Source organism: Ailuropoda melanoleuca, chromosome 1 (assembly GCF_002007445.2).
Source record: "Ailuropoda melanoleuca isolate Jingjing chromosome 1, ASM200744v2, whole genome shotgun sequence".
In the NCBI taxonomy this organism is placed as follows: Eukaryota; Metazoa; Chordata; class Mammalia; order Carnivora; family Ursidae; genus Ailuropoda; species Ailuropoda melanoleuca.
This window is the reverse complement of record NC_048218.1, coordinates 67,256,743-67,284,570: the sequence shown is the minus strand read 5'-3', so window position 1 is coordinate 67,284,570 and position 27,828 is coordinate 67,256,743. Positions and strand designations below refer to the sequence as shown.

Sequence of the window (27,828 nt, the reverse complement as noted above, 5' to 3'; positions counted from 1 at the left end):
TCAGTCATTAAGCGTCTGCCTTCGGCTCAGGGCCTGATCCCAGAGTTCTGGGATCGAACCCCACATTGGGCTCCCTGCTTCACTGGGAACCTGCTTCCTCTCCCACTCCCCCTGCTTGTGTTCCGTCTCTTGCTGACTGTCTCTCTCTGTCAAATAAATAAATAAAATCTTTAAAAAAAAAAAAAAAAAGGAAAGGAAAAAAATCATGGCTAACATTTGAGTTTTACCATAATTTCCCTGATGATACTTTAATCCAGTCTAGGAGTTAGAGGATTTTTAAAAAAACATCTCAGACTTGATCCTCTTGAACTCCTGAATTGGTATTTAATCTTAACCACTTGATTTTCATTTCCTTTTAAGCATGCTTATTTTTTAATGAGACCAAATACTTCTGTGACTTGAATACTCCTCTAGAATGAAATGTTTTCAGAAAGGTAAGAATCGTTTTCTACAGATTTATACATGATTAAAGTTTTACTGTTTGGTTGATTTTTGTTGTTGTTTTAGGTGGTGCTTCCTACATTTATCCTAGAGAAGCGTTCTTTGCTGGAAATGTATGCAGACTTTATGTCTCATCCAGACCTATTTATAGCCATCACTAATGGAGCCACAGCTGAGGATAGAATGATTCGTTTTGTTGAGTACTACCTTACCTCATTTCATGAAGGCCGTAAAGGAGCCATTGCTAAGAAACCGTACAATCCTATCATTGGAGAAACATTTCACTGCTCCTGGAGGATGCCGAAAAGCGAGGTGGCATCCAGTGTTATCAGCAGCTCTTCCACCCAGGCAGTTACAAATCATGCTCCTCTGTCAGAGGACACTTTGAGCCAGGTGGGATCAGACTGTTATACAGTCAGATTTGTTGCTGAGCAGGTTTCCCATCATCCTCCAGTCTCAGGATTTTATGCAGAATGTGCGGAGAGGAAGATGTGTGTAAATGCGCATGTTTGGACTAAGAGCAAATTCTTAGGCATGTCGATAGGCGTGACAATGGTTGGAGAAGGTAAGTAAAACTGTTCTCTAATTTTTAATATCAAACTATAATCTTAAATTTGGGGAAGCTAGATAAATAAAAATTTGAAATGTTACATGTGCTACTTTTTTATTCCATTTTTTAGTGTGTTCTAGAATGGTGGGGAAGGGGGCTCATATTTATGGACAAATATAAATTATCTTCTTAAATTTTTTTCCCTGATTCTAAATATAAAATTTTTTATTTTAGAATATTTGGAAAACTTAGAAAAGTATCAAGAGGAAAATAAACCATCTCTAATACCTCCATCCAGAGAAGGATAAATTTAGCTAGCATTTTGTATTTTTTCTGTTGTGTATATGTTCATACTTTTATTTTTGTTTTGTAAAGTTGTGATTAGTTCTCTATATATAGTTTTGTGTCCTGCTTTTTTGCAATAAATATTCATTTTCCCATGTCATTGATAATACTTTAAAACATGTTTTAGTGACTGTATAATATCCTATGTAATGAGATATTTACCATCTTTTATTTGACCTTCCTCTATTTGGACATTGAAGTTGTTTCCATATTTTCATTATTATAAAAAGCACTCAAGAAATGTATTACCTAGAAATATCTTCTAGCTTGATCTTTTGTATTTCCTGAGGAAATACACAAGTATTACCTGAGGAGGTAATACTTTAAAATACATCGCCAGTCTTTAATTCCACTTCAGCAAAAAGTTATGAAAAGATAATTTAAGGTAATTGCCAAAAAGTAAACAACAACAAAAAGCTTCTACAGAAATACTTGTAGAGTTAATGAAAATACAATGGCAGAAAAAAAACCTATCATTTTAATGCTAAAGGAAAACCTTTGTGCATGGAATAATTGTTCAAAAATACGTTAGCATGGCATAATTAAGTCTATGATATTAACATTTTGAGACTGTGTTACTGTAGCTGTAGAAAAGAACTTTATCCCCCCTTTCAGTTTTCCTCAATAAGATCTGTTGTGATATGAGTCTTACCAATTTCCAAATAATAATTTTAAGTTAAAGCTTTTATAACACTAGAAAGTACTCATGTTTTATTAGTTAAAAAAACGTTTGCCACCTTCAGTTATAAGCTTCATAACATTAGCTCTAAGATCTTCATAAATCAGTTTGTTTTATAGATGAAAAAAACAAGTCTAGAGGTGATGAGACATGTTCAGGGTCACAAAAGTTAAGGCCTAGCCAGATTTAGAACCCCCTCCTCTAACATACTCTCCTTGCAGACAGTTAGCTCTTACTGATGAGATTCTGTTGATGGTAGCCTCTTCAAGAAAGGAAATGCTTCAGGAAATAAGGAAAAGCATTAATAGCTTAACCTTGCATTAATAATGAAGGCTGTATAAAATAGGTAATTTTTAGTATTTATGTGCTAATTATATATTTATGGATTGCCTTTTAGAAATAAAATTTCTATAGTAATCTCAATAGAAAGTAAATAAAATCAGAGTGGGACTTAACGACAATTCATTTTGTTCTAATAGGAACATGTTCTGTTTTTATTTGTTGGGACATTCCATTTAATGGTGGAATAAGTGAGGTTTTAGAATTCTTTGAATCTCTTGTCCTAACTATTATATACATTCAAAACTGACTGATTTTAAATTCTTCCAATTTTAAATTATATTCCAAGTGGTATTTATGGTAAATATAATCTTAGAGATCAGAAACCTAGGTTATAAGATGACATATTTTTAGAAAAGTAATCAAAACATACCTTTTCTAACTTAAAATGAATTAGCAGTTACTATTAAACCCTTAAAATATACCCAAGTGTATTGTCTATATGCCTTCTGACAGCTCCCATTATATATAAATGTATTACAGCCAGAACCAGGCTTCTTATGAAATGGCTTGATAATTCTTGATTTATTGTCGCCCTTTGTGAAGACCGTAAAGGTAATACAAGAAAATAATTGGTGTTACTTTATGTAAAGTAGACTGCTTTAGAATCTCGGTTTGTCTGTTCGCTTATCCTAAAAATTAACTATATTAAAATATTTATGATGACTCTTGCCCTTATTTGTGAACATTAAGAACAGAGTACTTAATGAGCATTCATAAAGAGAAAGATAACCATTTAGAGTTCAGACTAGTAGTATATTTTCAGTTCAGTATTTAGTTTGATAGTGACCGAGGTAATGAGCTTGGGTTAGTAGTAACTCAGATATCCTTAGTTGTCTCTTCATTATCTAGTATAAACTGATTATTCATTAATTCCTCCTCCTATATTTTTTCTTAAATCCTTAATATAACATCACTCAATATAAAACAAGCCCCATTAGAATAATATTTGTTTGAAAACTGTCACTGCTATCTCTTGTAGCCTCACACCAAATACTTCAGAATTTGGCAAACAAAGTTATTATTATGACCATAGTTTTCATGATAGAATTAGGTCTTTTATTCGTAATATACACAGAATGAAGAACCCCCTTTTTTTTTCCTTAAATTGAGACTACGTTCTGTGGCTCTATAGCATTAGACATTTATTCCCAAACTGAGAAAGTTATTAGTACTAATGATCAGACTGTAACATAATGCAGTATTAACATGTTCTTAAAGTCTGACTTAAGGTTTTACTTTTAAGAGTCTATTAGAAATCTTGATCTCTTTCCACTGTAGCATTTTCTGGCCCCATGAACCCCAAAGGGATGGCAAAGTCATTCATTTATTACCAGGAATATTATCAAATACAGTTGTAAGGGAAGTTAGTTTAATCCAAAGTTAAATGAAAATTAAGCAAAACAATGATGTTTATTTACTAAACCTGAGAAGAAATAATATGGATGTTTTATAACTCTTCTTTTTCTTCTTCTTCTTCTTCTTCTTCTTCTTCTTCTTCTTTTTTTTTTTTAAGATGTTAACTACCTTCATGTTTTCATATTCAGGTATCCTCAGTCTGTTGGAGCATGGAGAAGAGTATACATTTTCTCTACCTTGTGCATATGCCCGGTCAATTTTAACTGTTCCTTGGGTAGAGCTGGGTGGTAAAGTCAATGTCAACTGTGCAAAAACTGGGTATTCAGCCAGCATCACTTTTCATACTAAGCCATTTTATGGTGGCAAACTACACCGGTAAGAACATTTTAGTGATACCTGGCTCTTACTCTATCAGTTTGATCTTGTATTATAATTCCTTATTCTTTTCCTGCTTTGTTTAGGTGGATGGAGTTGGAGCTTTATTTATGTCTATTTTCTTAAGACATTCTGGGCATCCTGGTCTAGTTTTTTTGTTTAAGATTTTACTTTAGAAATATGGAGTGAGAGTGCAGTGGTGGGGGAGGAGCAGAGGGAAAGAGATAAGCAGATACTGCACAGAACGCTGAGCCCAATGCCGGGCTTGATCCCATGACCCTGAGATCCTGACCTGAGCCAAAACCAAGAGTCGGATGCTTAACTGACTAAGCCACCCAGCCTCCTCCATCCTGATCTGGTTTTTGAAATAGTGACAGATCTATCTACTCTTATAAATTTTTCCTGGTTAAGTAGCTAACAAGATACAGAGTAGAATTCCTAACAAATGAACATTCAGTCTCTGGTGCAATTTCTGCCTTTCAAGGGGTTCTGACTAGATCCAGGCCCCAGTGAAGGCAGCTGTTGGTACAAGTTAGCATGAAAATAGATCTAATCATATGAAATAGTTGAAGTAGCGCAGTGATGGAAGCCAGCGTTCTTCGGCACTAATACTGTGAATACCCCCTTCTCAGCTTCTCTGTCTCTTCGCACTGTTCCAGATCATCCAAACTACATGAAGACCAGTTGTCTAGTAGAATCTTCAAAAGGATACTGACTCTCTTCCTTAAACCCTTCATGCCTATTCTGACTGTCCTAAAGTAGGAATAGTTTTCTGTCTATAACCCTTTATTGAAAAATACATCTCTTCTTGATGGTTTTCACAAAGTAAAAATTTGAACATGGAACATTACCAGCATCCTAGAGACCCTCCTCATGCCCTCTTACAGTTACACACACGCGCACACAAGTTAACCATTTATACCCTTCCTTCTTAGGGTAGCCACTACCCTGATTTTTTTTTTTTAATGTTTTTGTGTTATGTTAGTCACCATACAGTACATCCCTGGTTTTTGATGTAAAGTTCGATGATTCATTAGTTGCATATAACAACCCAGTGCACCATGCGATACGTGCCCTTTTTACTACCCATCACCAGCCTATCCCATTCCCCCACCCCCCTCCTCTCTGAAGCCCTCAGTTTGTTTCTCAGAGTCCATAGTCTCTCATGCTTCATTCCCCCTTCTGATTCCCCCCCCTTTCTTTATCCCTTTCTTCTCCTACTGATCTTCCTAGTTCTTATGTTCCATAGATGAGAGAAACCATATGATAATTGTCTTTCTCTGCTTGACTTATTTCACTTAACATTATCTCCTCCAGTGCCGTCCATGTTGCAGCAAATGTTGAGAAATCGTTCTTTCTGATAGCTGAGTAATATTCCATTGTATATATGGACCACAACTTCTTAATTCAGTCATCTGTTGAAGGGCATCTCGGTTCCTTCCACAATTTAGCTATTGTGGGCAAAGCTGCTATGAACATTGGGGTGCATATGGCCCTTCTCTTCACTACGTCTGTATCTTTGGGGTAAATACCCAGTAGTGCAATGGCTGGATCATAGGGTAGCTCTATTTTTAACTTTTTAAGGAACCTCCACACTGTTTTCCAGAGTGGCTGTACCAACTTGCATTCCCACCAACAATGTAGGAGGGATCCCCTTTCTCCACATCCTCTCCAACATTTGTTNTCCTTTTATCTTTTGTTTCTCTTGCCTTTGGAGATGTGTCATGAAAAAGGTTGCTGTGGCGGATGTCGTAGAGGTTGGCCTATGCTCTCCTCTAGGAGAAACACCATTGATTAGCTTTGCCTGTTTTTGAACTATATATTATAATGAAATCATATACTGTGTTCTTTCATATTTGACTTTTGCTCAGTATTACGTTTTTGAGAGTCATCCGCATGTACCATGGTTCATTCTCCTTACTGAAGACTGTACTACATTGTATGACTGTGTCACAATTCACTTATTCATTCTAATGTTGATGGGCATTTGGGTAGTTTCCAGATTGGGGCCATTGCAAATGGTGCTACTAGAACATTGTTTGATGAATGTATGTATGAATTTCTGTTGGACAGATACCTAGAAGTGGAATTACTGGGTCGTAGGGGATGGAAGTTGAACTTGAGTAGGTGCTGACAGTTTTAAGTGGTTATTACCAAAGTACACACCCTCCAGCAATGTCTGAGACTTTCGATTGCATATAGCTATTTTACTTTTTCATTCTTAGACAACTGGTACTTAAAGATTGATTGGTTCCCAGACATTGAATGGGCCTTTAAAAATACAGACTTCTAAAGCAGAGAATTAAAACACACAGAACTATCACCCAAATAGAACCACTAGACATTGTCAGAATAGTCACCTCTTACCTTAGAGAAGGCATTGTTATGGTTAACACTTTGCTTTATGTGCTTCTACTTTCTCCTCTTATTACAGTTATCACAGGATTCAAACCTTATAACCAGCAGGGGCTTTAGACATCACTAGACTAACATTTATACTAGGTGCATGTATCCCTTTGCAATATGCCTGATAACTGATTTGTTCAGTCTGTGTTCAAACATTTATTATTTGCACAAAACTCACAGTGAGTGAGGGACAAGCAGCAGTCCATTCAGACTCCTCTTATTTATATAAAGTTAAAGCTGAAATCTATACTCCTGTACCATTCTTGCCTTGGTTAAAGTATTCCTCAGTCTATCTATATTCTTGAGTAGAATGCTCAGGGAAAACAACTATGGTGATAAATCTTCCAAAGCCAGCACTATCTTATTGTCAGTGACACTAAGGTGTGGACTGTTGTTTATGTTTTTCTCCTTAGTATTATTTTCTGGATAAGGAGACATGGAGTGATTTTAGTTGTCTTTTTGCCAACTGTTTCTGGTCCCTGAAACTTCATTCTGAGAGTATATGTGCTATGTGCATATTGTGTGTGTTATTTGAAATCCTACAAGATTCATATTACCTGTAAAAACATTTTTCTAAAAAAAAAGTTATATATACAACAACTTATTCTCTTGATTGATTGTCTTATTTCCCCCAATATGGCTATAAGCTTTTTGATAGAACTGTACTGTTTTGGGCCTTCTGTTCCATCTAGATAGTGTACATAGTAAGTGATTTGTAAATTTTTGCATATTTTTCTTTGGAAATATGATTAAGTGTTTCTCTCTTCTTGGAGATAGAATCTAGTCAACCCTATCAAATTGTACCCATTCCTTTAATATATTACTGGTTAATCTCTTAGACACAAACTCTTAGATCTGATTTTTTTAGAGCTTCACTCATTTGATATCCCTTTCCTCCTCTAGGAGAGCCCTGTAGAGGTTTGAACACAGCTGTTAACAGGCTCTCTTCATTTTTCTCTTCTTGCAGTGTAACATCTTCATTTCTTTGACAGTCATTCTTAATGACATGAAAAACTAGGAAGGTAGTTTTGGTATTAGTATGTTCTGTTCAGTGCCAAATAGTTGGTAGTATGTGAGATGAAAATACTAGAGCCACAAGCGAGAGTAAATCAATGGATATTAACAACATGGGTGCCAGGTCTTAGGGCAGTGGAGGTCAGCCTCTTGGGGGACAGTGACGCTTGTAAGCACCAACATGTTCAGAAGGTTGTGTTGGAATGTTTTGTTGGAGCTAAACTATGAACGTTCAACTTAAGTCGTGGTACCTTTTTTTACTTTCAAATTAAGTATGTTTATCTGTATTCCTGTTCAGTCCTTGCATTTGAAAATATCTCTTAACTCTGATATAAGAATACAGTATACTATTTTGCTGACAAATCTGATCTTTATTCTGAAGGCAGTGGGGAGCCAGTTAAAATTTTAAGCATGGAAGTGATATATATTATTTAATTACTTTTATCTTTTATTTTGAAGTCATTTCAAACCTGCAGAAGAGTTGTGCAAACTTTCATATAACCTTTGCCTAGTTGTTAGGATTTTGCTTCATTAGCTTTATCAAAATCTTTTTCTCTATATATACACATATGATTATCATTATTATTATTCCTGAAACATTTGAGAGTTAAAGACCTCATGACCCTTTAAAATACTTTAGTCTGGGGTACCTGAGTGGCTCAGTCAGTTAAGCAGCTGACTCTTGATTTCGACTCAGGTCATGATTTCAGGGTCCTGGGGTTGAGCCCTGTGTCTGGCTCCTTGCTCAGCAGTGAGTCTGCTTGAGAATTTTTTCTTTCTCTCCCTCTGTCCTTTCCCCCACTTGCATGCAGGTGCACTCCCTCCCCCTCCAAATGAATAAATCTTTTTTAAAAAGTAAAATATTTTAGCCTGAATTTCCTAAGGACAAGGAAATTCTCTCATACAACTACAGAATGGTTGTCCAATTCAAGAAATTTAACATTATGTTAAATTAATACTATTATCTAATATACAGTCCATATTAAATTTTGTCAGTATTCCCAGTAATTGGCAATATTTTTTCTCCTACCCAGGATCATGCATTCATATCATTGTTATATCTCTTTAGTCTTCTGGAATATTTCCATTGCCTTTCTCTGTCTCACGACAATGACAGGTTAATTTTATAGAATGCTTCTCAGTTTGGTTTTGTCATTTTTTTTTTAAGTATTTATTTCTAAAAAGAGCTGTCTAGTGGCAGGTGAAGAGTGGATTGGGGCGGTGGGGGGCAAGGGGAATGAAGAGAGATTAGAAGAAGAAAGACCGATTAGACATTCAGAGTTGACCCTTCAAGGACTAACAGGCTGTAGAGGAGTCAGAGGGCATCTAGGATAGCTCTGGATGACATTCTAGTTATTTACTGCCAGTAATAAACTTTTCTAAAATGTACGTGTTTGAAACAGCAATTATCTTTCACGGTTTTGTGGACTGACTAGGCTCAGTTGGGTGATGCTCACATGATGTCCTTCATGTTGGTTGAGGCTTTAGCCATCTAAGGGTTTGACCCAACTGGATATCCAAGGTTAGCTCACTTGTGAGAGGAGGCAGTAGACCTGGCTGTGGACCACGAGGCCAGCTGGGACTGTCATTCCAGAGGGCCCAAATGTGGCATTTCTGCATGACTGCAGCAGATTCCTAGATTCCTCTAGATTCCTAGAGGAAGCATCTACCAGCATTCTAAAAGCTTTATTGATTGATACCTGGTTTTCATATTTTGACTTTTGGAAGATCCCTAATAATTTTAAATAGAGATCCTCATTTTTGTTAATGGTCAGTCATCATATGTGCTCTCTTGTTTGTTTCAATTTCTTACTTAAATTGGCTTCTTTTCCCCCTTCATACCCTTTACCTATTGACAAGGCCACACACATTTGATTTTTCTGTCACTTGGAATTACTGCCCTTTTCTCTAACTTGGAATTACTGCCCTTTTCTCTAACATAGTCTCTCGCTTTCCTTTGCATCCACATATATGCTCTTTCCATAACTCTTGACGGATACTTTCAGCTGACTCTAAAGTTTCCTCATTTTTTCCATTCTGATCTCTCCCAAGATCAGTGGTTTCATCTAATTTCTCATTTAAAAGATTCCTATTGGAAACAGATTTTTCTGTTTTTGATATCTCTTCTTTTTTGATGTTACAAAATATTATGATGAAGGCTTTCTTCATGCCTTTATTAGTGGCCGTGCCTCCCTCCACAGACAGCCTAGTTTTTTACTGCTATCTGCAGTCAGAGCAGACACATTATCTGCTGTCTGCATTTGATATAAATATATTATCTTCCACTTGTCTTCCCTTACTCCCTCATTTTCCACAACTCTCTCCAATGCAGCCAAGTGAGCCTACTTAACTATTCCTCATGCTCGAGTCTATCTCCTGATCCCATTTTCCACACTCACGTTAGAATGATGATGATTTTATAAAAATCATCCTAAAGCAAGGTCAGGATTATCAATATAGATAAAAAGAAACAGCACTCTATCTAGTGGTATGATACTAAGATGATGTGAACTGTCTGCCAAGTGACACACTTTCCTGCATACTGAAGGTGCAGTATAGAAAGACTGCCTCTGCCTTCAAGAAGCTTTCAGTGTAGTATCAGAATCTAGCACCCTATCTCTGGAAACCATTTATAAGGCTTTTAGGAAAAATGTCATATATAACAGTTAAAAACAGTCTGTTATAATAATCATAGCAACGGAAAGGGGATTAGATAATTACTATACCTGAAAAGAAAATTTAATTCTGATCCACGTTAAAGTAAAAAAAAAGAAACATGATGTTCAACATACTTCTTATTGTCTGATAAAGGAAACCTATCACTTTTCCAAGAGAGACAAACTTTTCCTGGTATTAAAATTTAAAGGGATTTGTTGCGGGTATCCTTGTATAGTGGCGTTTAGAAACATAGATAATGTCTTCTTCAGTAGTTCTGCATAAAATGTAATTACCCTTCATATGAGTATTTCATATATATATCAATAAAACCCAAAGTTAAAATCTTAACCTTCAATCAATAAAAACTTTCTCTTTATTTATTAATTTTTTTTAGATTTATTTTTTTATTTTTAAGTAACCTCTACACCCAATGTGGAGCCTGAACTCACAACCCTGAGATCAAAGTTGCATGCTCCACCAACTGAGCCAGCTAGGCGCCCCAGTCAATGAAAACTTTATATGTGAAGCCAGGTTAATATAGCCAGTGATTTTCTGGTATTCCAAATAGCTGTAGAGACAGAGTCTAGACCTTCTAAAAGGCTAACTCGTCATGTTTTTAGAAGGTGAGAGAATAATGCCTTATCAATTATCAGTCATCCTCACTTTAAAGATGAGTAGGATGATAACTTAAGATTTAGCTCTTTACTGAGCATCTTAAGGACCACATATTCTGTGTTATTGGTTGATACAAGATCTAGATCTACATGCCTTTTTTCCTTTTTAAGTAGGCTCCATGCCCAGCATGGAGCCCGGCACAGGGCTTGAACTCTCAACGCTGAGATCAAGACCTGAGCCGAGATCAAGAGTCAGATGCTTAACTGATGGAACCACCCAGGCGCCCCTAGATCTACATGCTTTATATGTTTAGATATTCATTGATTTACTGGCTATAACTGCTTTCATGCTACAGTGACAGAGTTAAGTAGTTGCGACAGACAGTCTGGCCTGCAAATCCTGGTATTTACTTCCCAGTCCTTTACAGAAGTTTGCCAACCCTGCATTAGGCTGTTACGAAGAATTACTATAAGCAGAATGAGGTGAGGCCCTTCTTCCTCCTCGTGTTGCTTCTGCATGTTCCTCGTGGCGCACCTCTGGTATGTGTGATTCTTGTTCCCTGCCCCAGCTCTCCTCGTGCTGCTCTTGCTCTGTGGCTGCACCAAGCAGCAAAGACCCCACGTAACCAGCGTGTATGAACAGGGACCCGGGTGTGCTCTTACCAGTGGAAAGGCACGTGAGGGAGAGGATGACTTGAGAGATTGTGCTGTGGCAGTAAAGGATCAAGTGAGGAACATTTTATGGTCCCTTAATTCTCAGAATTTGGTTTTGGGTATGTGTGGATGGAGAAGGGAAGGGGTAAGTATTCAGTGTCATCTCCTCATACCCTGTTGGGTTAGAAGAAAATTTTCAAAGAAGGGAACAATGTTGGCAGGTGGGGTCAGAGAGGAAACATGGACGTCACAAGAAACATTCAGTCGGGCAAGAAACCCTTCACAGTGGAATTATTGAAGTTCATAGGCTTTGAAGTATAACTGAGTTCCCACCTGTATTGTAATCAAGCAGACTTGTAGCCCTGTGTTCTTTGTGTCCCGTTAGCTATCTTTTCATATAACTTTTGATTTTGAATGTTCGGTTTGTTCTTGGATTCAATACCCCTCTTACCTTGATCTCCAAAATCTGGTTCATAGATCATTTGCTTATTGGCCCCTATATCTCTGCCTTGAGTTCTGAGTTTGCAGACCTTTAATTAGCTTCTGATCGAAAATGATGGATTTTACTGTGTCCTTCGGGTTCCTAGGCCCTTGGCTTACACCTGACAAATACTGCTTAGGCTTCCTGTACCCTGAACCTTTGGGCTTTGGTCCTGTGGATTGCCTTTTGAATGCAGATAAATCACAATCACGGGTGCACTGATAAGACCCTGACATTTGCCCACTATAACTTCTGAACCACTATCTTATCTGATCCTGTTGTTATTTGTGTCCTATGGTGAACACAAAATGCTTCATTAAGTTTATTCTGATCTTCATTTGAGCTGTATCCTGTCGTCTTTTGATAAACTAGCCAGGTAACTTACTCTTCTTTAAACTTTCAACAGCAGTAGTGTTTGAGTTCTCTTGGAGTTCTGTGTTGATGATGATAATTTTTGTATACCGGTACTCTTTTTTTAATTTTTCTATTTTGGGAAGAAAGTATTAAAATTTTTAATTTCTTTTCAATTTTTTCTACCTCTTACTGGTTTATCTGGTTTCTATATTTAATTTAAAATTAGGCTTATGTGATTTTATGTAGAATCGATATATCCAGAATTCAGATATAGGGACTCCAGACTTAAAGTAAATAGGACTAGTTTTTTTAAAAAGTTAAATTGTAGAGTGCACCTGGGTGGCACATCGGTTAAGCGTCTGCCTTCGGCTCAGGGCGTGATCCCGGCGTTATGGGATCGAGCCCCACATCCAGGCTCCTCTGCTGAGCCTGCTTCTTCCTCTCCCACTCCCCCTGCTTGTGTTCCCTCTCTCTCTCTCTGGCTGTCTCTATCTCTGTCAAATAAATAAATAAAATCTTAAAAATAAATAAATAAATAAAAAGTTAAATTGTAATGTTGAAACATTTTAAAACTGTAATAAAAAATGTTTTTCATATTTCTGTTTAGTCTTAGTATTAACAGGCATTTAAAGATCACACTTTGTGATCATTTATGGTAACTTAGTTTCTGGTTTGATTCCCAGTATTCTTTCTAAAAGATTAAAGTGACATTATTTGAAAAAACTATCTAGTTAGCTGTCATGGGATTTACAGAGTCTGACACTGGCACTGACAAATTGAAGTGAGCTATGTAACCAACTTAAACAGAATTCAGAAAGTATGTTTTTGGGTTTCAGAATACTAAGAAACAAGCTCAGTTTCACTTACTAGGGCATATTTTTATTTCTTCCTGCTTCTAGGGTTACAGGTGAAGTGAAGCACAACGTCACCAATACTGTGGTATGCAGAGTGCAAGGCGAATGGAATAGTGTTCTTGAGTTCACTTACAGCAATGGAGAGACAAAGTATGTGGACTTGACTAAATTGGCAGTAACAAAGAAAAGAGTAAGACCTCTGGAGAAGCAAGATCCATTTGAATCCAGGTATTTTATCCTCACATCCATCCAGGAAAGAGTCCAAAGCTCTGGATCTTAATCTAAGCCTTTTAACTAGATTGCGACCTTAGGCAAGTCACTTCACCAGTTTGCAGTCAAAGGATTATCCTCCTTATCGTAGAACTCTTAAAATTATTAACAAAAAACAGATGCCCTAACAGAAAAATGGGCAAAGAACATAAAGAGGCCGTTCAAAAATAGAAAAAAAAAATGTCCACTAAGAATGAAAAATTACTCAGTGTAATTATAATTCAAAGAAATATAAATTAAACAATAGTTTTTTAAACAATAACGTCTCTTGAGAAAAAGCAAATAGGCATTTTCAAACTGCTGGTTAAAATATAAATTAGTACAACCTCCCTAGTGGGTATTTTGGCAATATATGAAGTTTCTTAGATGTGTTCAGAGTGGTTGCTTCTAGAGAGGAGTACTGGTATCTAGGATAGGAAAGAGACTTACCTTTCACGGACGCCCCCTCCCCTTTTTAAGATTTTGTTTTTTTATTTGAGAGAGAGAGAACAAGCAGGGAGGAGGGGCAGAGAGAGAGGGAGAAGGAGCCTCCCCGCTGAGCAGGGAAACTGACGTGGGAATGGGACTTGATCCCAGGACTCTGGGATCATGACCTGCACTGAAGGCAGAAGCTTAACCAACTGAGCCATCCAGGTGCCCCCTTTGAACTGTTTAAATTTTATATCTTGTAGAAGTATTGCTGTATCAATTTAAAAAGAAAAAGGGAAATGAAGCATATAACATGTTAAGATCATGTAAATAGAACTAAACCATTTATAATTACATGTGTAAAGGGATTAAATACCTATTCACCAGACTCAGATTGCATCAAGAAACAGCAGTAATCACTGGGGAAAAGTGTTCTTCTTGGGATTTATCCTTAAAGGAGAGGTTCTTTTTATTTTATTTTAATTCCAGGATAGTTAACATAGAATGTGAAATTAGTTTCAGGTGTACAGTACAGTGATTCAAAAGGAGAGTTCCTTTTTTTTTTTTTTAAAAGAGTGTATTTATTCTTTTGACAGAGAAAGCGCAAGCGGGGGGAAGGGCAGAGGGAGAGGGAGAAGCAGGCTCCCCGCTAAGCAGGGAGCCCGATGCAGGGCTCAATCCCAGGACCCTAGGATCATGACCTGAGCCGAAGGCAATCCCTTAACAGGCTGACCACCCCCCCATGTCCCCAGAAGGAGAGGTTCTTAAAGTTTAGTCTGTGGACCCCCAGCTGTCCTTGAGATTTTCAGGAGGTTTGCAAGTTCAATTTTATTTTCATAGTAATGTTAAGATGTTATTTGGTCTTTCACTCTGTTGGCACTTGGATTGGCGGTACATAAGCAGTGGTGGGTAGCACTGCTGCTCTTAGCACTAACCAAGGCAGTGGCACACACTGTACACGTAGTCATTGTATTCTTCACTGCCCATGTACTTGCATTTTTTAAGATGCCAGGTTTTTGTTCTGTTTTTGTTTTTTAATGTCCTTTAAAAAGCAGTACAGGGGCACCTGGGTGGCACAGTTGAGCCTCTGGCTCTTGGTTTCTGTTCACATCATGATCTCAGGATCATGAGACTGAACCTGGCTTTGGGCTCTGCACTTGGCATGGAGTCTGGTTGAAATTCTCTCTCCCTCTCCCTCTGCCCCACCCAGTCATGCTCATGCCTGCTGTCTCTCTCTCTCTCTCAATAAAAATAAATCTAAAAAAAAAAAAAGTACAGGTGGCTAGTTTTATTTTGAGTATCCATTGAGTACCCATCTTTTTAATATTCTACATGACAAATTGGTAGTACACATAAAGCACTGGGGGTAGATATACTGAGAAGTATGATGGTTATCTGGAGGAAAAGCACTTGGGCAGTTGTTTGAGTTTCAAGCTGAACTAATTGCTCTTTTCCTGGAACACTATTTCATTTCTTTTCTTTTTTTTTATATTAGTCACCGTACAGTACATCCCTAATTTTTGATGTAAAGTTCCATGATTCATTACTTGCGTATAATACCCAGTGCACCGTGCAATACATGCCCTCCTTAATACCCATCACAAGCCTATCCCATTCCCCCACCCCCCTCCCCTCTGAAGCCCTCAGTTTGTTTCCCAGAGTCCATAGTCTCTTACGGTTCATTCCCCCTTCTCTTTACCCCCCCTTTCTTCTTCCCTTTCTGCTTAAAAGAATGATTGGCAAACCATGACTGTTCTAATTTCAATACTGGGCAGACATTTTTCTTATAAATGAATGACACGAACATGGCACTTCAAGGAAAACAATTGACACTATTTTTTGCTAATAATAAAATTTAAATGGAAACAACGTATGGATTAAAGACCTAAATGTGAAACCTGAAACCATAAAAATCCTGGAAGAGAGAGAGCACAGGCAGTAATTTCTCTGACATCAGCTATAGCAACATTTTTCTAGATATGTCTCCTGAGGTAAGAGAAATAAAAGCAAAAATAGACTATTGGGATTACATCAAAATAAAAAAAGTTTCTGCACAACAAAACCAAAAGGCACGCTATAGAATGAGAGAAGATATTTGCAAATGACATTTCCGATAAAGGGTTAGTATTCAAAACATATAAAGAACTGATACAACAACAAATGTTGACACCCTCTTGCATTGTTGGTGGGAATGCAGACTGATGCAGCCACTACAGAAAACAGTATGGAGGTTCCTCAAATTTTTAAAGAACTACCCTGTGATCCAGTAATTGTACTACTGCCTATTTACCCTAAAATACAAAAACACTAATTCAAAGGGATACATGCCCCCATATGTTTATAGCAGCATTATTTATAAACTATGGAAGCAGCCCAAGTGTCCATCAATAGATGAATGGATAAAGAAGATGTGGTACACACACACACACACACACACACACACACACACACACACAGAGGAATATTATTCAACCATAAAAAAGAAGAAATGTTGCCATTTGCAATGACATGGATGGAACTGGAGAGTATAGTGCTAAGCTTAAATAAGTCAGAGAAAGACAAATACCATATGATCTCATTTATATGTGGAATTTAAGAAACTAAACAAATGAGCAGAGAGAAAAAGGCAAACCATGAAACAGACTCTTAACTACAGAAAACATACTGATGGTAACCAGAGGGGAGGTGGGTGAGGGTTGGGGGAAATAGAGGATGGGAATTAAAGAGTAAACTTACATTGATGAAAAAGTAAATAAAGTGAAAAAAAATTTTTAAATAAAAAGGAGAAGGGGGAGGAAGTGGAAAGTAAGTAAATAAATAGATGAAAACAACTTAAGTGTCTCTCAGTGGATGAATGGATGAGAAGCTATAGTATACAGGGGCACCTGGCTGGCTGAGTTGGAAGAGCATGTGACTCTTGACCTCAGGGTTGTAAGTTTGAGCCCCCTGTGGGGGGTAGAGATTACTTTAAAAAATGTTTTAAACTTAAAAAAAAAAAGTTGTAGTATATACACAATGGATTTTATTCAACCATGAAAAAAGGAAATCCTGCTACTTCTGACAACATGGATGGACCTTAAGGGTATTATGCTAAATGAAATAAGTCAGAGAAAGACAAATACTGTATGTTCTTACTTATATGTACAATCTAGGCAAAATAAAAGCCTCATGGAAAATAGATCAGATTTGAGGTTACCAGAGATCAGGGGTGGGGGGCGGAAGAATTGGATAAGGGTGATCAAAAGGTACAAAGTTCGAGTTCTAAGATAAACTAGTACTAGGCATGTAATGTGCAATATGAAGACTACAGTTAACATTGCTGTGTGGTGTATTTGAAAGTTATTGAAAGAGCAGATCCTAGGAACTCTATAATCACAAGGAGAAAAAAACTTTTTTCTTTTGTATTTATATGTAATGATGGATATTAACTAAACTCACTGTGGTAGCACATGTAAGTCAAGTTATTGTGCTATACATCGTAAACTTACATAACAGTGCTGTATGTCAGTTGTATCTCAAACTGGAAAAACTACTTAAGCTTCAAGGCAAAAATCAGAATTTTGGAAAACTTGTATCTGCCACCTGAGTGTGAAAGCTTCCCGAGTAAAGGGTTTTCTGATGAAATTTGTGGTGATAGTAATGATTTTTTCATATTACATAATAAAATGTCAACATCTGGAAGATCATTTTTCAAGTGAACAATGTATGATACTGCAAATCATTCAGGATCCATTCAAAACTCCAGTCAAGATAAATGGATAAAGAAGATGTGATATATATAATGGAATATTACTCAGCCATCAAAAATTGAAATCTTGCCATGTGCATTGATGTGGATGGAGCTAGAGTATATTATGCTAAGTGAAATAAGTCAATCAGAGAAAGACAGGTACCATATGATCTCACTCATATGTGGAATTTGAGGAAAAAAGATGAACATGTGGGAAAGGAGAAAGGAAAAAGGAGAGAGGGAAGCATCCCATAAGAAGACTCTTAATGATAGAGAACAAACTGAGGGTTGATGGAGGGAGGTTGATAAGCTAGATGGGTGTTGAGTACTAAGGAGGGCACTTGTTACGATGAGCACTGGGTGTTGTAAGTGATGAATCACTGAATTCTACTCCAGAAACCAATATTGCACTATGTGTTAACTATCTAAAATTTAAATTAAAAAAAAAATCCAGTCAAGATGCCAATTAGACCAACGAATTTCCAAGTAGCGCAGTATAAAAAATTCATTGACATCTTTCGGTTTCCACACTGCAGGCAACCTTTAAACAACAACCACCTGGGGTGCCTGGGTATCTCAGTCAGTCAAGCATCTGACTCTTGGTTTTGGCTCAGGTCACTATCTCAGGGTCGTGAGATCAGGCCCCACATTGGGCTCTGCCCAGTGCAGAGGCTGCTTAAGATTAAATAAATAAATAAATGAATAAGATTTAAAAACTACCACCTGCTGAATTTGATACAATGCCAAAGAATTGAATTACTTGAAAAATAGTTAAAATATTCTCTTTTCCAGCTATGTATCCGTGTGAGTCCAGATTTTCTTAACATTTATTTTTATCTATTTAGAGAGAAAGTACCACCAATTTTACCATTTATTTATTCTCTGGATTTCCTTCATGTATGTTATTTCTTTTTTTCCTAAAGATTTTATTTATTTTAGAGAGAGAGAGAGTGTGTGTGTGTGTGTGTGTGCATGTGGCAGGGGAGGGGCAGGGGGACAGGGAAAGAGAGGATCTCAAGCAGGCGCCACACTGAGCACAGAGCCCTATGCGGGGCTACCCAGGACTCCAAGATCATGACCTAAACAGAAACCAAGAGTCAGCCACTTAACCCACTGAGCCACCCAGGTGCCTTTAGATTTTCTTTATATAATTTAAAACAGTGTATCAGAACAGAGTGAATGTAGAAACAGTTAAAAGAATCCAGCTATTATTGGGTGCTTGGGTGGCTCAGTCAGTTGAGTGTCTGCCTTCTGCTCGGATCGCGATCTTGGGGTCCTGGGATTGTGTCCGGCATCAGGCTCCCTGCTCAGCGGGGAGCCTCCTCCTCCCTCTTCCTCTTCCCCTCCCTGCTGCTCGTACTCTCTCTCATGCTTGCTTGCTCTCTCAAATAAATAAATAAAATCTTTTTTTAAAAAAAGAAAAAATCCAGCTATTATTAAAGCATACAAATGCTTAAGAGATATTGTTGGATTCTCTTTGCTAAAATTTTATTAAGGATTTTTTATATCTACATTCTTGGGAGATGTTGGTCTGTTGTTTTCTTTGAGGAAGTTTTAAACTACAATTCAGTACCTTTTTAGGGATATTGAGATTGTCTTCTTGAGTGAAGGTTGGTAGTTTGTGTCTTTTAAGGCACTGATTCATTTCATCTAGTTTGTCAAATTTATTGGCATATAGTTTATAATATCCCCTTAGTTTTCTTTTAATATGTGTGTGTAAGCTCTGTAGTGATGTCCCCACTTTCATTCTTTATGTTGGTAATGTTTTCTTTGATCAATGGGATTAAAGGTTTTTATTAAGGATTATTTATTAAAGGATTATTAATTTTACTCAAAGAACCAGTTTTTATTTCATTGCTTTTTGTCTGTATTTCTATTTTGTCATTCATTGCATTCTGCTCTTTTTTATTTCTTCTTTTATGCTTATTTGTTACATCATTTGCTCTTCCTTTTTCTAGTTTCTTAACAGGGAAGCTTGGGTCAGGGATCAGCGAACCTTCTATAAAAGGCCGGAGAGTAAATATTTTAGGCCTATTGGGCCAGATAGTCTCTACCACAACCCCTCAGCTCTGCCACTGAAGCATGAAAGCAGCCACAGACAGTGAAAGGATAGATAGATATAATTATGTTACAATAAAAATTTATTCACAAAAGTGGACAGCCAACCGTGGTTTGACCCGATTAGGCCATCAGTTTTTCTTCTTTTAGGAAATTAAATATTTATAAATATTTAATATATTCTCTCTAGGTCTGCTTTATCTATATCTCACAACTTTTGAACTTTTGATATGTGCTTTCTGATTTTCCTTGGTTTTTTTTTTTTTGGACTCATGAAGTAATTTAGTAATGTTTAATTTCCAAATATTTGGAAATTTTCCAGCTATCTTTCCATTATTGATTTTTTAAAAAAGATTTTATTTATTTGACAGAAACGCAACTAGAGAGGGAACATGAGGGGGAGTGGGAGAGGGAGAAGCAGGCTCCCTGCTGAGTAGGGAGCCCGATGTGGGGCTCGATCCCAGGACTGTGGGATCATGACCTGAACCAAAGGCAAACGCTTAACGACTGAGCCACCCAGGTGCCCCTCCATTGTTGATTTTTAATTTAACTTCGTTTTAGCCGAAGGATATACTTGGTGTGGTTTCAATCCTTCAGATTTATTGAGCTTTGGTTTTATGACCCTGAATATATTCTGTCTTGGTAAATGTTTCATTGCACTTGACAAGAATGTGTATTCTGTTGCTGTTAGATGACAGTATTCTGTAAATATCGATTACCTCAAGTGGGTTGTTAGTATCTTTCTAGTACTTTGTGTTACTAATTTTCTGTGTACTTGTTCCATCAGTTGAGATCAGTAATTGAGATCAGTTTTTGAAATTACCAATTATAACTGAATATTTCTCTTTGTAGTTCTGTAAGTTTTCATGTTATTTGAAGCTCTGTATTAGGCACATGCACATTTGGGATTGTATGTCCTCTTATGCACTGAGCCCTGATCATTATGAAATGATCTTTATCCTTGGTGATAGTTCTTGCTTTGAATTCTACTTTAATACTATAATACTAAAATTGCCACTTAAAAACTTTATCAAGATGGGACGCCTGGATGCCTCAGTCAGTTAGGCATCTGCCTTCGGCTCAGGTCATGATCCCAGGGTCCTAGAATCAAGTCTCACATCAGGGTCCTTGCAGGGTCCCCCCTGCTCTTGCGCTCGCTCTCTCTCTCTCAGACAAATAAATAAAATCTTAAAATAAATACTCTATCGAGATGTATTTTACATATTATAAAATTCACCTGTTTCAAGTGTATAATTCAGTGATTTTTAGCAACTTCCCTGAGCAGTGCAGTCATCACCATAAATCAGTTTCACAATCTTTATCCTCCCGTAAGACCCTCATTTCCATTTACAGCTGAGGTCCATTTCATTCTTATCCCCAGTCTCAGGGACTGTAGTTTCCATCTATAAATTTGCCTTTTCTGAACACTTCAGATAAATGGAATCATGTAATATGTGATATCTTATGTCTGGCTTCTTTCACTTAGCATAATGTTTTTGAGGTTCATTTATGATACAACATGTATCAGTAGTTCATTTTTTATATTGCTGAATAGTATTGCATTGTATGGAACCACATTTTGTCTATCCATTCACAAGTTGATAGACATAGCCAGTTTTGGACTATGATGATTAATACCACTATGAACACTCTCGTGCAAATCTTTGGGTGGATATGTTTTCATTTCTCTGGATAAATATCTGAAACTGGAATTGCTGGGTTGTCTGGAAGTTTTATATTTAACTTTTCGGGAAACTGCCAAACTATTTTCCAGAATGGCTAACCATTTTACATTCCTGCCAGCAATGTATAAGTGTTCTAGTTCTCCACATCCTATCAACACTTGTTATTGCCTGCCTTATACGCATTACACCCCTTCTAGTTGGTATGAAATAGTCTTATTATGGTTTTCAGTCACATATTCCAAATGACTAATGATGTTGAACATATTTTCATGTGCTAATTAATTACCCATTTGTTTATCGTCTTTGGTGAAATGTGTGATTGTCTTCCTGGGTTGCAGGAGTTCATGAATTCTGAATGCAAATTTTTTATTGGAATGTTTTGCAAATCTTTTTTCCTTGTCTGTTGCTCATTTTTAAATTTTCATAGTGGGTTTTTTTCAGTATAAGGTTTTTATTTTTTCAAGATGAGATTATCAGTGTTTTCTTATATGGATCATGGTTTTGGTATTGTATCTAAGAAATCTTTGCCTAACCCAGACTCAAAGATTTTCTCCTATGTGTTCTTGTAAAAGTTTTCTTATGATTTAAGGGCTGAGGTCCTCTTTTTGCTTGTAGATACCCATTTGTCCCAGCACCGTTTGTTGAACAGACTCTTCTTTTTCCCAACGAGTTGTCTGGGCAGTTTTCTTTTGCTTGGAGTTAGTTGAGCTTTTGTCCCTCTGCTGTGCCTGTAAACTCTAGCCAGTGAGTTGGAGCACCCATAAGACTCCCCTCATTTATTTCCCTGCTCCCAGGAATCACTGTCCTGTGCTGCCTTTTGCTCAGTATCTGCAGTCTCCATTGTTTCAATACATTTTGTCTGGTTTCCTAGCTGATTAAAGGCAGGAGGGTAAGTCTGGTCCCCATTGCCTCATCATATCCAGAAGTAGAAGTTGTCTCTTTACCTTTTAGCTTTTAAAAAATGTATTTATCTTTTTGCTTATTATTTCCTGAGTTTCTTAAAAATAATCTTACTATTACTTGGTAAAATACAAATTATTTTTAATTTGAAAAGAAAAAGTAGAATCAGCAGCATCTTGGGCATTAGTATCAGCACCATAATATTCTGTGTTCTTGTAACTCACAAACATGAAATTATATATCTGATTCAGGAAACATCATTTGCAAAAATTACTGTTAATTTTAAGGGCATCAACTATTTAATTATACTTTTTTAAAGAACACTTGTAAGATGTGTGGTTTTTCTAATTACAGGCGATTGTGGAAAGATGTGACAGACTCTCTGAGGGAATCTGAAATTGATAAAGCCACAGAGCATAAACGTACCCTGGAAGAACGCCAGAGGACTGAAGAAAGGCATCGAACTGAAACAGGCACACCCTGGAAAACCAAATATTTTATTAAAGAGGTTTGTCCTACATGTCTTCAGACTAAAAGTCATTATCTACTTAGTGAGAACTTTGGCTTACTAGGCTTTCTTGAATTGTTATCACTTATACATCTTTATTTCTGAAACTAGTCCAGCTTAACCATGAGCTTTTTCGTGAGCTTTTCACAGCTTGCCAAAGTTAAGATAGTTTACCAGCAATTCAGATGAAGTAGATTTTGGGATTAAATTGACCACAAATAAAAATGCTAACATAATCTCCAATCACAGTAGAGATTATACAGTTTATAATTTATTGCCTTTTGAACGACACTGAAACTCTGTTCACCTCCAGAGACCACATTTTATTTATTTATTTATTTTTAATATTTTATTTATTTGACAGAGAGCAAGAGAGGGAACACAAGCAAAGAGAGTATGAGAGGGAGAAGCAGGCTTCCCGCCAAGCAGAGAGCCCGATGGGGGCTTGATCCCAGGACCCTGGGATCATGACCTGAGCCGAAGACTGACGCTTAACGGCTGAGCCACCCAGGCACCCCGAGAGACATTTTAAAGGGAGACATGAGAAAATTAATTAGCTACACAAAGGTGGTGAAGTGACTAGAATCTTTGCAACATTTAAGGAAGAAAGAATGAAGTGGGGTGTTTAGCCTAGAAAACCGAAAATTAGGGCCTTTGTTGTAAACTTCTTCGGATATGTATTAGCTTTCTCACGTAGAAGTTTTTATCAGTTTGCATAGCAGTCACCTAAGGTAGGTCCAACCTACCAGGAATTTTAAGCTTAGCTTAGGAAGGAATTGTACAACAATCAAAAACATCCAATAATAACAAGGGAGTACATTTTATAGTAATGCATCACCTGTCCTGTGTGAGACCATGGCTTATGTGGAAGACTTTGATGCCCTGATTTTGCAGCTGGACTAAAAAATTTTTGGAGTCTTATCTAAATTTAAAGGTTCTTGTTTTGTTTTGTTTATTACTTTTTAGTAGAACTTAGAGTAAGGTGAGATATCAAGAAAAGTTTTCTTGTCAGGGGTGCCTGCTGGCTCAGGTCAGAAGAGCATGCAACCCTTGATTTCAGGGTTATGAGTTCGAGCCCCCACATTGGGTGGAGAGATTACTGAAAGAGAAAGAAAAAGGGCTCCTGGGTGGTTCAGTCGGTTAAGCATCTGCCTTCAGCTTGGGTCATGATCCCTGGGATCAAATCCCACATTGGGTTCTCTGCTCAGCGGGGTACTGCTGCTCCCTCTGCCCCTTCCCACCCCCGCTGGTGCTCTTCTCTTCTCTCTAAAAGTAAATAAATAAAATCTTTTTTAAAAGAGAGAAAAAAAAGAAACGTTTTCTTGTCGATAGCCAAGTCTAAAGAAGCCCACTGAACCTTAATATTGGTCTGTCAGGAAGGAATTTGCAAAAAGTAATTTGATCTTGATTTTTGGATTGTTATTAACCCTAAAAATCCATAGTTTATTATAGTAGCTTCATTACCTTCATTTTTCTAATCATTGAGTATCTATTAAAAGTACTGGCCATTTTCATGGATAGGAATAATAAAGGGAAAAGTACTTTACATATCTATTCTTTTATATGAAAAAATAAAATTTTGTAGTTATTATTCAGTGATAGTCTGGTAACTTTGGATTTTTTTCATTTCAAAGAAAGCAGATGTACCGGGAGCAGATTCTAGGAGGAGAATTTCTAAGGGAGGAACTCTAAATCATTAAAAGTGAACTTTGGGAGTCAAGAGCAGGGAGCTATAAGGGCTAAAAGATACAGGGACACCTGGCTGTCTCAGTCAGTAGAGCATGCAACTCTTGATCTTGGGGTTGTGAGTTTGAGCCCCATATTGGGTGTAGAGATCCCTTAAAAATAAAATCTTAAAAAGGTACAATTAATGAAATTTTAAAAGATAGGCACCCTGATGCTTGCTAATAACATGACATGTAAAGTCGCTACTTCTCATTTATTCTTGGACAGATATTATTAAGAGCCACTACCACTCTAGCATTCTGTGATGTGATTAGTTGATATCTTTTTCAAGGAACAGGACTATAAGGAGTTGAGAATTATCAACCAGGTGATTTAATATAAACAACATAATGGTTGCTATTTTTTTTTTAAGATTTTATTTGAGAGAGAGAGCATGGTGGGGAGAGGAAGAAGCAGATTCCCCGCTGGGCAGGAAGCCCGACATGGGGCTTGATCCCAGGACCCCAAGATCATGACCTGAGCCGAAGGCAGATGCTTAACTGACTGAGCCACCCAGGCGCCCCTAATGGTTGTTATTGTTAAAGGAAAATTATTTTGATACTTACTAAAAACGTCAAGGAACTCTTCATTCAGAACTATTGTAATAGAGAAGAGGATGAAGGTAGGGAGAGAGGAACTTGATTAGATATCAAGGGTGGGAGAAGAAGAGTTTCAAAATCAAGAATTTGGGGTCGGGGGATTCTTGGTAAACTGGCTTACCAGAGTTATTTGCTAAAATTGAGCTCGGTAGGCCATGGATGAGGCCTAGTCAAGAAGAGTGCTCAAAGAGTGCTTTAGTCCCACTAAAATGCAGTCAAGGAGCGAATGAAGCCTTGTCACTAGGAGCCAAGTAATTGCTGGCCTTAAGTCATTTTACGAACAAGATAGAATATATATATTTAAGAATATTTTTAAAATATTCTTTAATATAAATAGATTGGAGGAACTATGCATTAAGGACGGGTTCCAGTCTGACTTACTTCGTCTAGTCTTGTGAACACTGAACTCCAGTCTGTGTCAAGTCCTGCACCCCCGTATACGGCTTCATGCATTTCTTTTCCTCACTTGCTCTTCCCCTGGTTCTAGTTCATTCTCTGACTCTAACCTGATCTCCTTGCAATATCCTTCTGTTCACAAGCGCCAGGGAAAACTAAGGAGAGTAGAGTCAGGAAAGAACTAGAAAACAGTACTCAGATACTAGAGATGCCAGTTAGGTGGAGAGAACAGCTAGTACCTTGATGACCATTTCTTTGTGCTCAGTCTGCATTGTCTTGGCAAAATTGGCAGAATTGCTACAAATGATCATCGGGCATCAACTAGGTATCCCCGGACCAGAACTTCTCCCCTAATCCTAGCTAAACCACTGGTATGACTTAATGTCTTCAGCACAGAGATTTTTTTTTCTGTCACAAAAACTCTTGTTTTTAAATGTGAGAGTAGAATTCCACATCAGTGAAGGTGTTGCCTCTAGTTTGGGTTACTGATTGTGAAAACATTAGAGGAATCGTTCTTTGATTTACTTTTTTACTTGTTTCAGGGAGACGGCTGGGTTTATCATAAACCCCTTTGGAAAATAATTCCAACAGCACAACCAGCAGAGTGACACACACTAACACCCGACCAAATGAACTTCTTCTCTGTTGACCCTAAACCCTCCCAGAACGGAGTCATTGCACTGAGTGACCTACTTCCCGATTGCACAGACTGAATCTAGCTAAACACGAATGTAGCTGTCAAGGCACCGTAGAACTGCAGCAAGACCAAAGTGTCGAAGAAGCACGATGGGCCTCTCACCAACCTGTTCATGTGACACGAGCAATATCATCTGAAAACCTTTCACGGGAGTTATTAGGTGATTAATCTTTTATCCAGTCCCTGCTAAGTTTGAATCCCCTCTTTTTGCATGGGGGCAGCAGATAGACACAACAGTGAGAACTCAGTGATTTCTTTTTAGTGAAAAGTGAAGTCTCTTTCAGAGTTTGTGCTTTGCTTTCTATCAGTAACTGAAGTGTTCACTACTCTTATTACAAAGAGGAGGAGGACGATGACCCAGAAGTGGATTCAGCCATTGTGCCTGAAATCAGTGTTAAAAAGTCAACCAGGTTGTAGTAACAAGGCATTCTGTTCCTTCCAAGAGACTGTGTGCCTGTGTCTGAGGAGCTTATCCATTATCCACCTCTGTTGGAACTCTCTTTTAAAAAGTATATTTATAAATTGATTAGAATTATAACCATGGAGAATTTTTCTTCTGAGCATTTTAATATACTTGAAAACAACATTGACTTGAAAAATTTCAGAACATTTTTCAATACCTAGTTTTATTAAATACTACACTTGAGAGACAATTTTTTTAAATGTGTTCATGTCAATATGATGAGATTTTGGCCTTTCTCAAGAACTGAGTCATTAAAGAACATAGCAAACGTTAAAGGATAAAACTGTTACTTTTTTTCCTTACCTTTTTTTCACTTGTAGGTTAATATCCAGTATTATGTGCTATCCCTCTGGATAAGTATGCTTCATCTTACCTCTGTTCACTCAAATTTAAAACAGCTATTCATATTTGTCAGTAATTCAGAAGTTACATATGTGGCTGAGTGCATGTATGGTATGGTTCTCTTTTCTTTTCAAGGAAACTCAAATGCTGAAGAAAGAATATGAAATAAAAGGTTATCAGGAAGTTGTATTCAGGTACAAATCTTTTTTTAAATAAGTATTTTATTGAGGTTGAAGAATTGCTGGCAATTAAAAGGATAGTGCTAATTATGGCTTTCATCATTCATTCAAGTATTTATTGAGCACCTACTTAACGGTGCTCCACACTTGTTACTGCAAGCTACCTTAATTTTCCAAGAGTGGTGCCTTACTCTGTTTCTTCTGATGTGGTCTTCCAATCAGTGTGTGTAACATACCTGTTATTCATCAGCCATGTCGGTGGCTGTATCTCTTGCATCATCACAAGAAGTTTAAGCTTTGTGCTCTGATAAATTGTGTTTTATTGAAGGGGTTATAGGATGAAAACAGCAAAACAATAATTTTTTCAACAAATTGTAAATTATAAGAAAATAACTGGTTTATGTACAACCATTTTAATGATTCCCTTGTTCATTTTTGCTGTGAAATGCACTGAAAAATCTCAAAATGACTTAATTGTTCATGTGTTGGGAAGATTGAAAAATAATAAAACTAGAGAACAATAATGCCTTTGTCTGTTTCATGAATGGAGAGAAGTAGAAGGTTTATTTTTAGGAGAGTTAGCACCTGTTCATTTGAGAGGGATGTTGATTTTTCTCTTGACATTCTTATTTTCAGGAACCTCTTAGGGAGAAAAGGAAGTAGATTCAGTAAGAGTTTTTAAAGACTAAAATGTTTAATTTAAATATACTGGAAATAGAGCAAGAGTGTAAAATTAAACTAGAGA

The 27,828-nt window shown here is 37.2% G+C and overlaps 1 protein-coding gene across 1 annotated transcript in view; it reads left to right on the top strand.

The window, feature by feature from the left end:
* The window catches only part of OSBPL11 (oxysterol binding protein like 11), an 84,695-nt gene extending 57,088 nt beyond the window's left edge, over nucleotides 1-27,607 (top strand). Inside the window, exons 9-13 of the mRNA XM_002916768.4 lie at nucleotides 508-1,006; nucleotides 3,902-4,088; nucleotides 13,169-13,351; nucleotides 22,529-22,682; nucleotides 25,945-27,607. Of these exons, the coding sequence (XP_002916814.2) occupies nucleotides 508-1,006; nucleotides 3,902-4,088; nucleotides 13,169-13,351; nucleotides 22,529-22,682; nucleotides 25,945-26,010 (1,089 nt within the window). The 3' untranslated portion in view covers nucleotides 26,011-27,607. The remainder of the gene's footprint in view (nucleotides 1-507; nucleotides 1,007-3,901; nucleotides 4,089-13,168; nucleotides 13,352-22,528; nucleotides 22,683-25,944) is intronic.
* The last annotated feature ends 221 nt before the right edge of the window (nucleotides 27,608-27,828 follow it).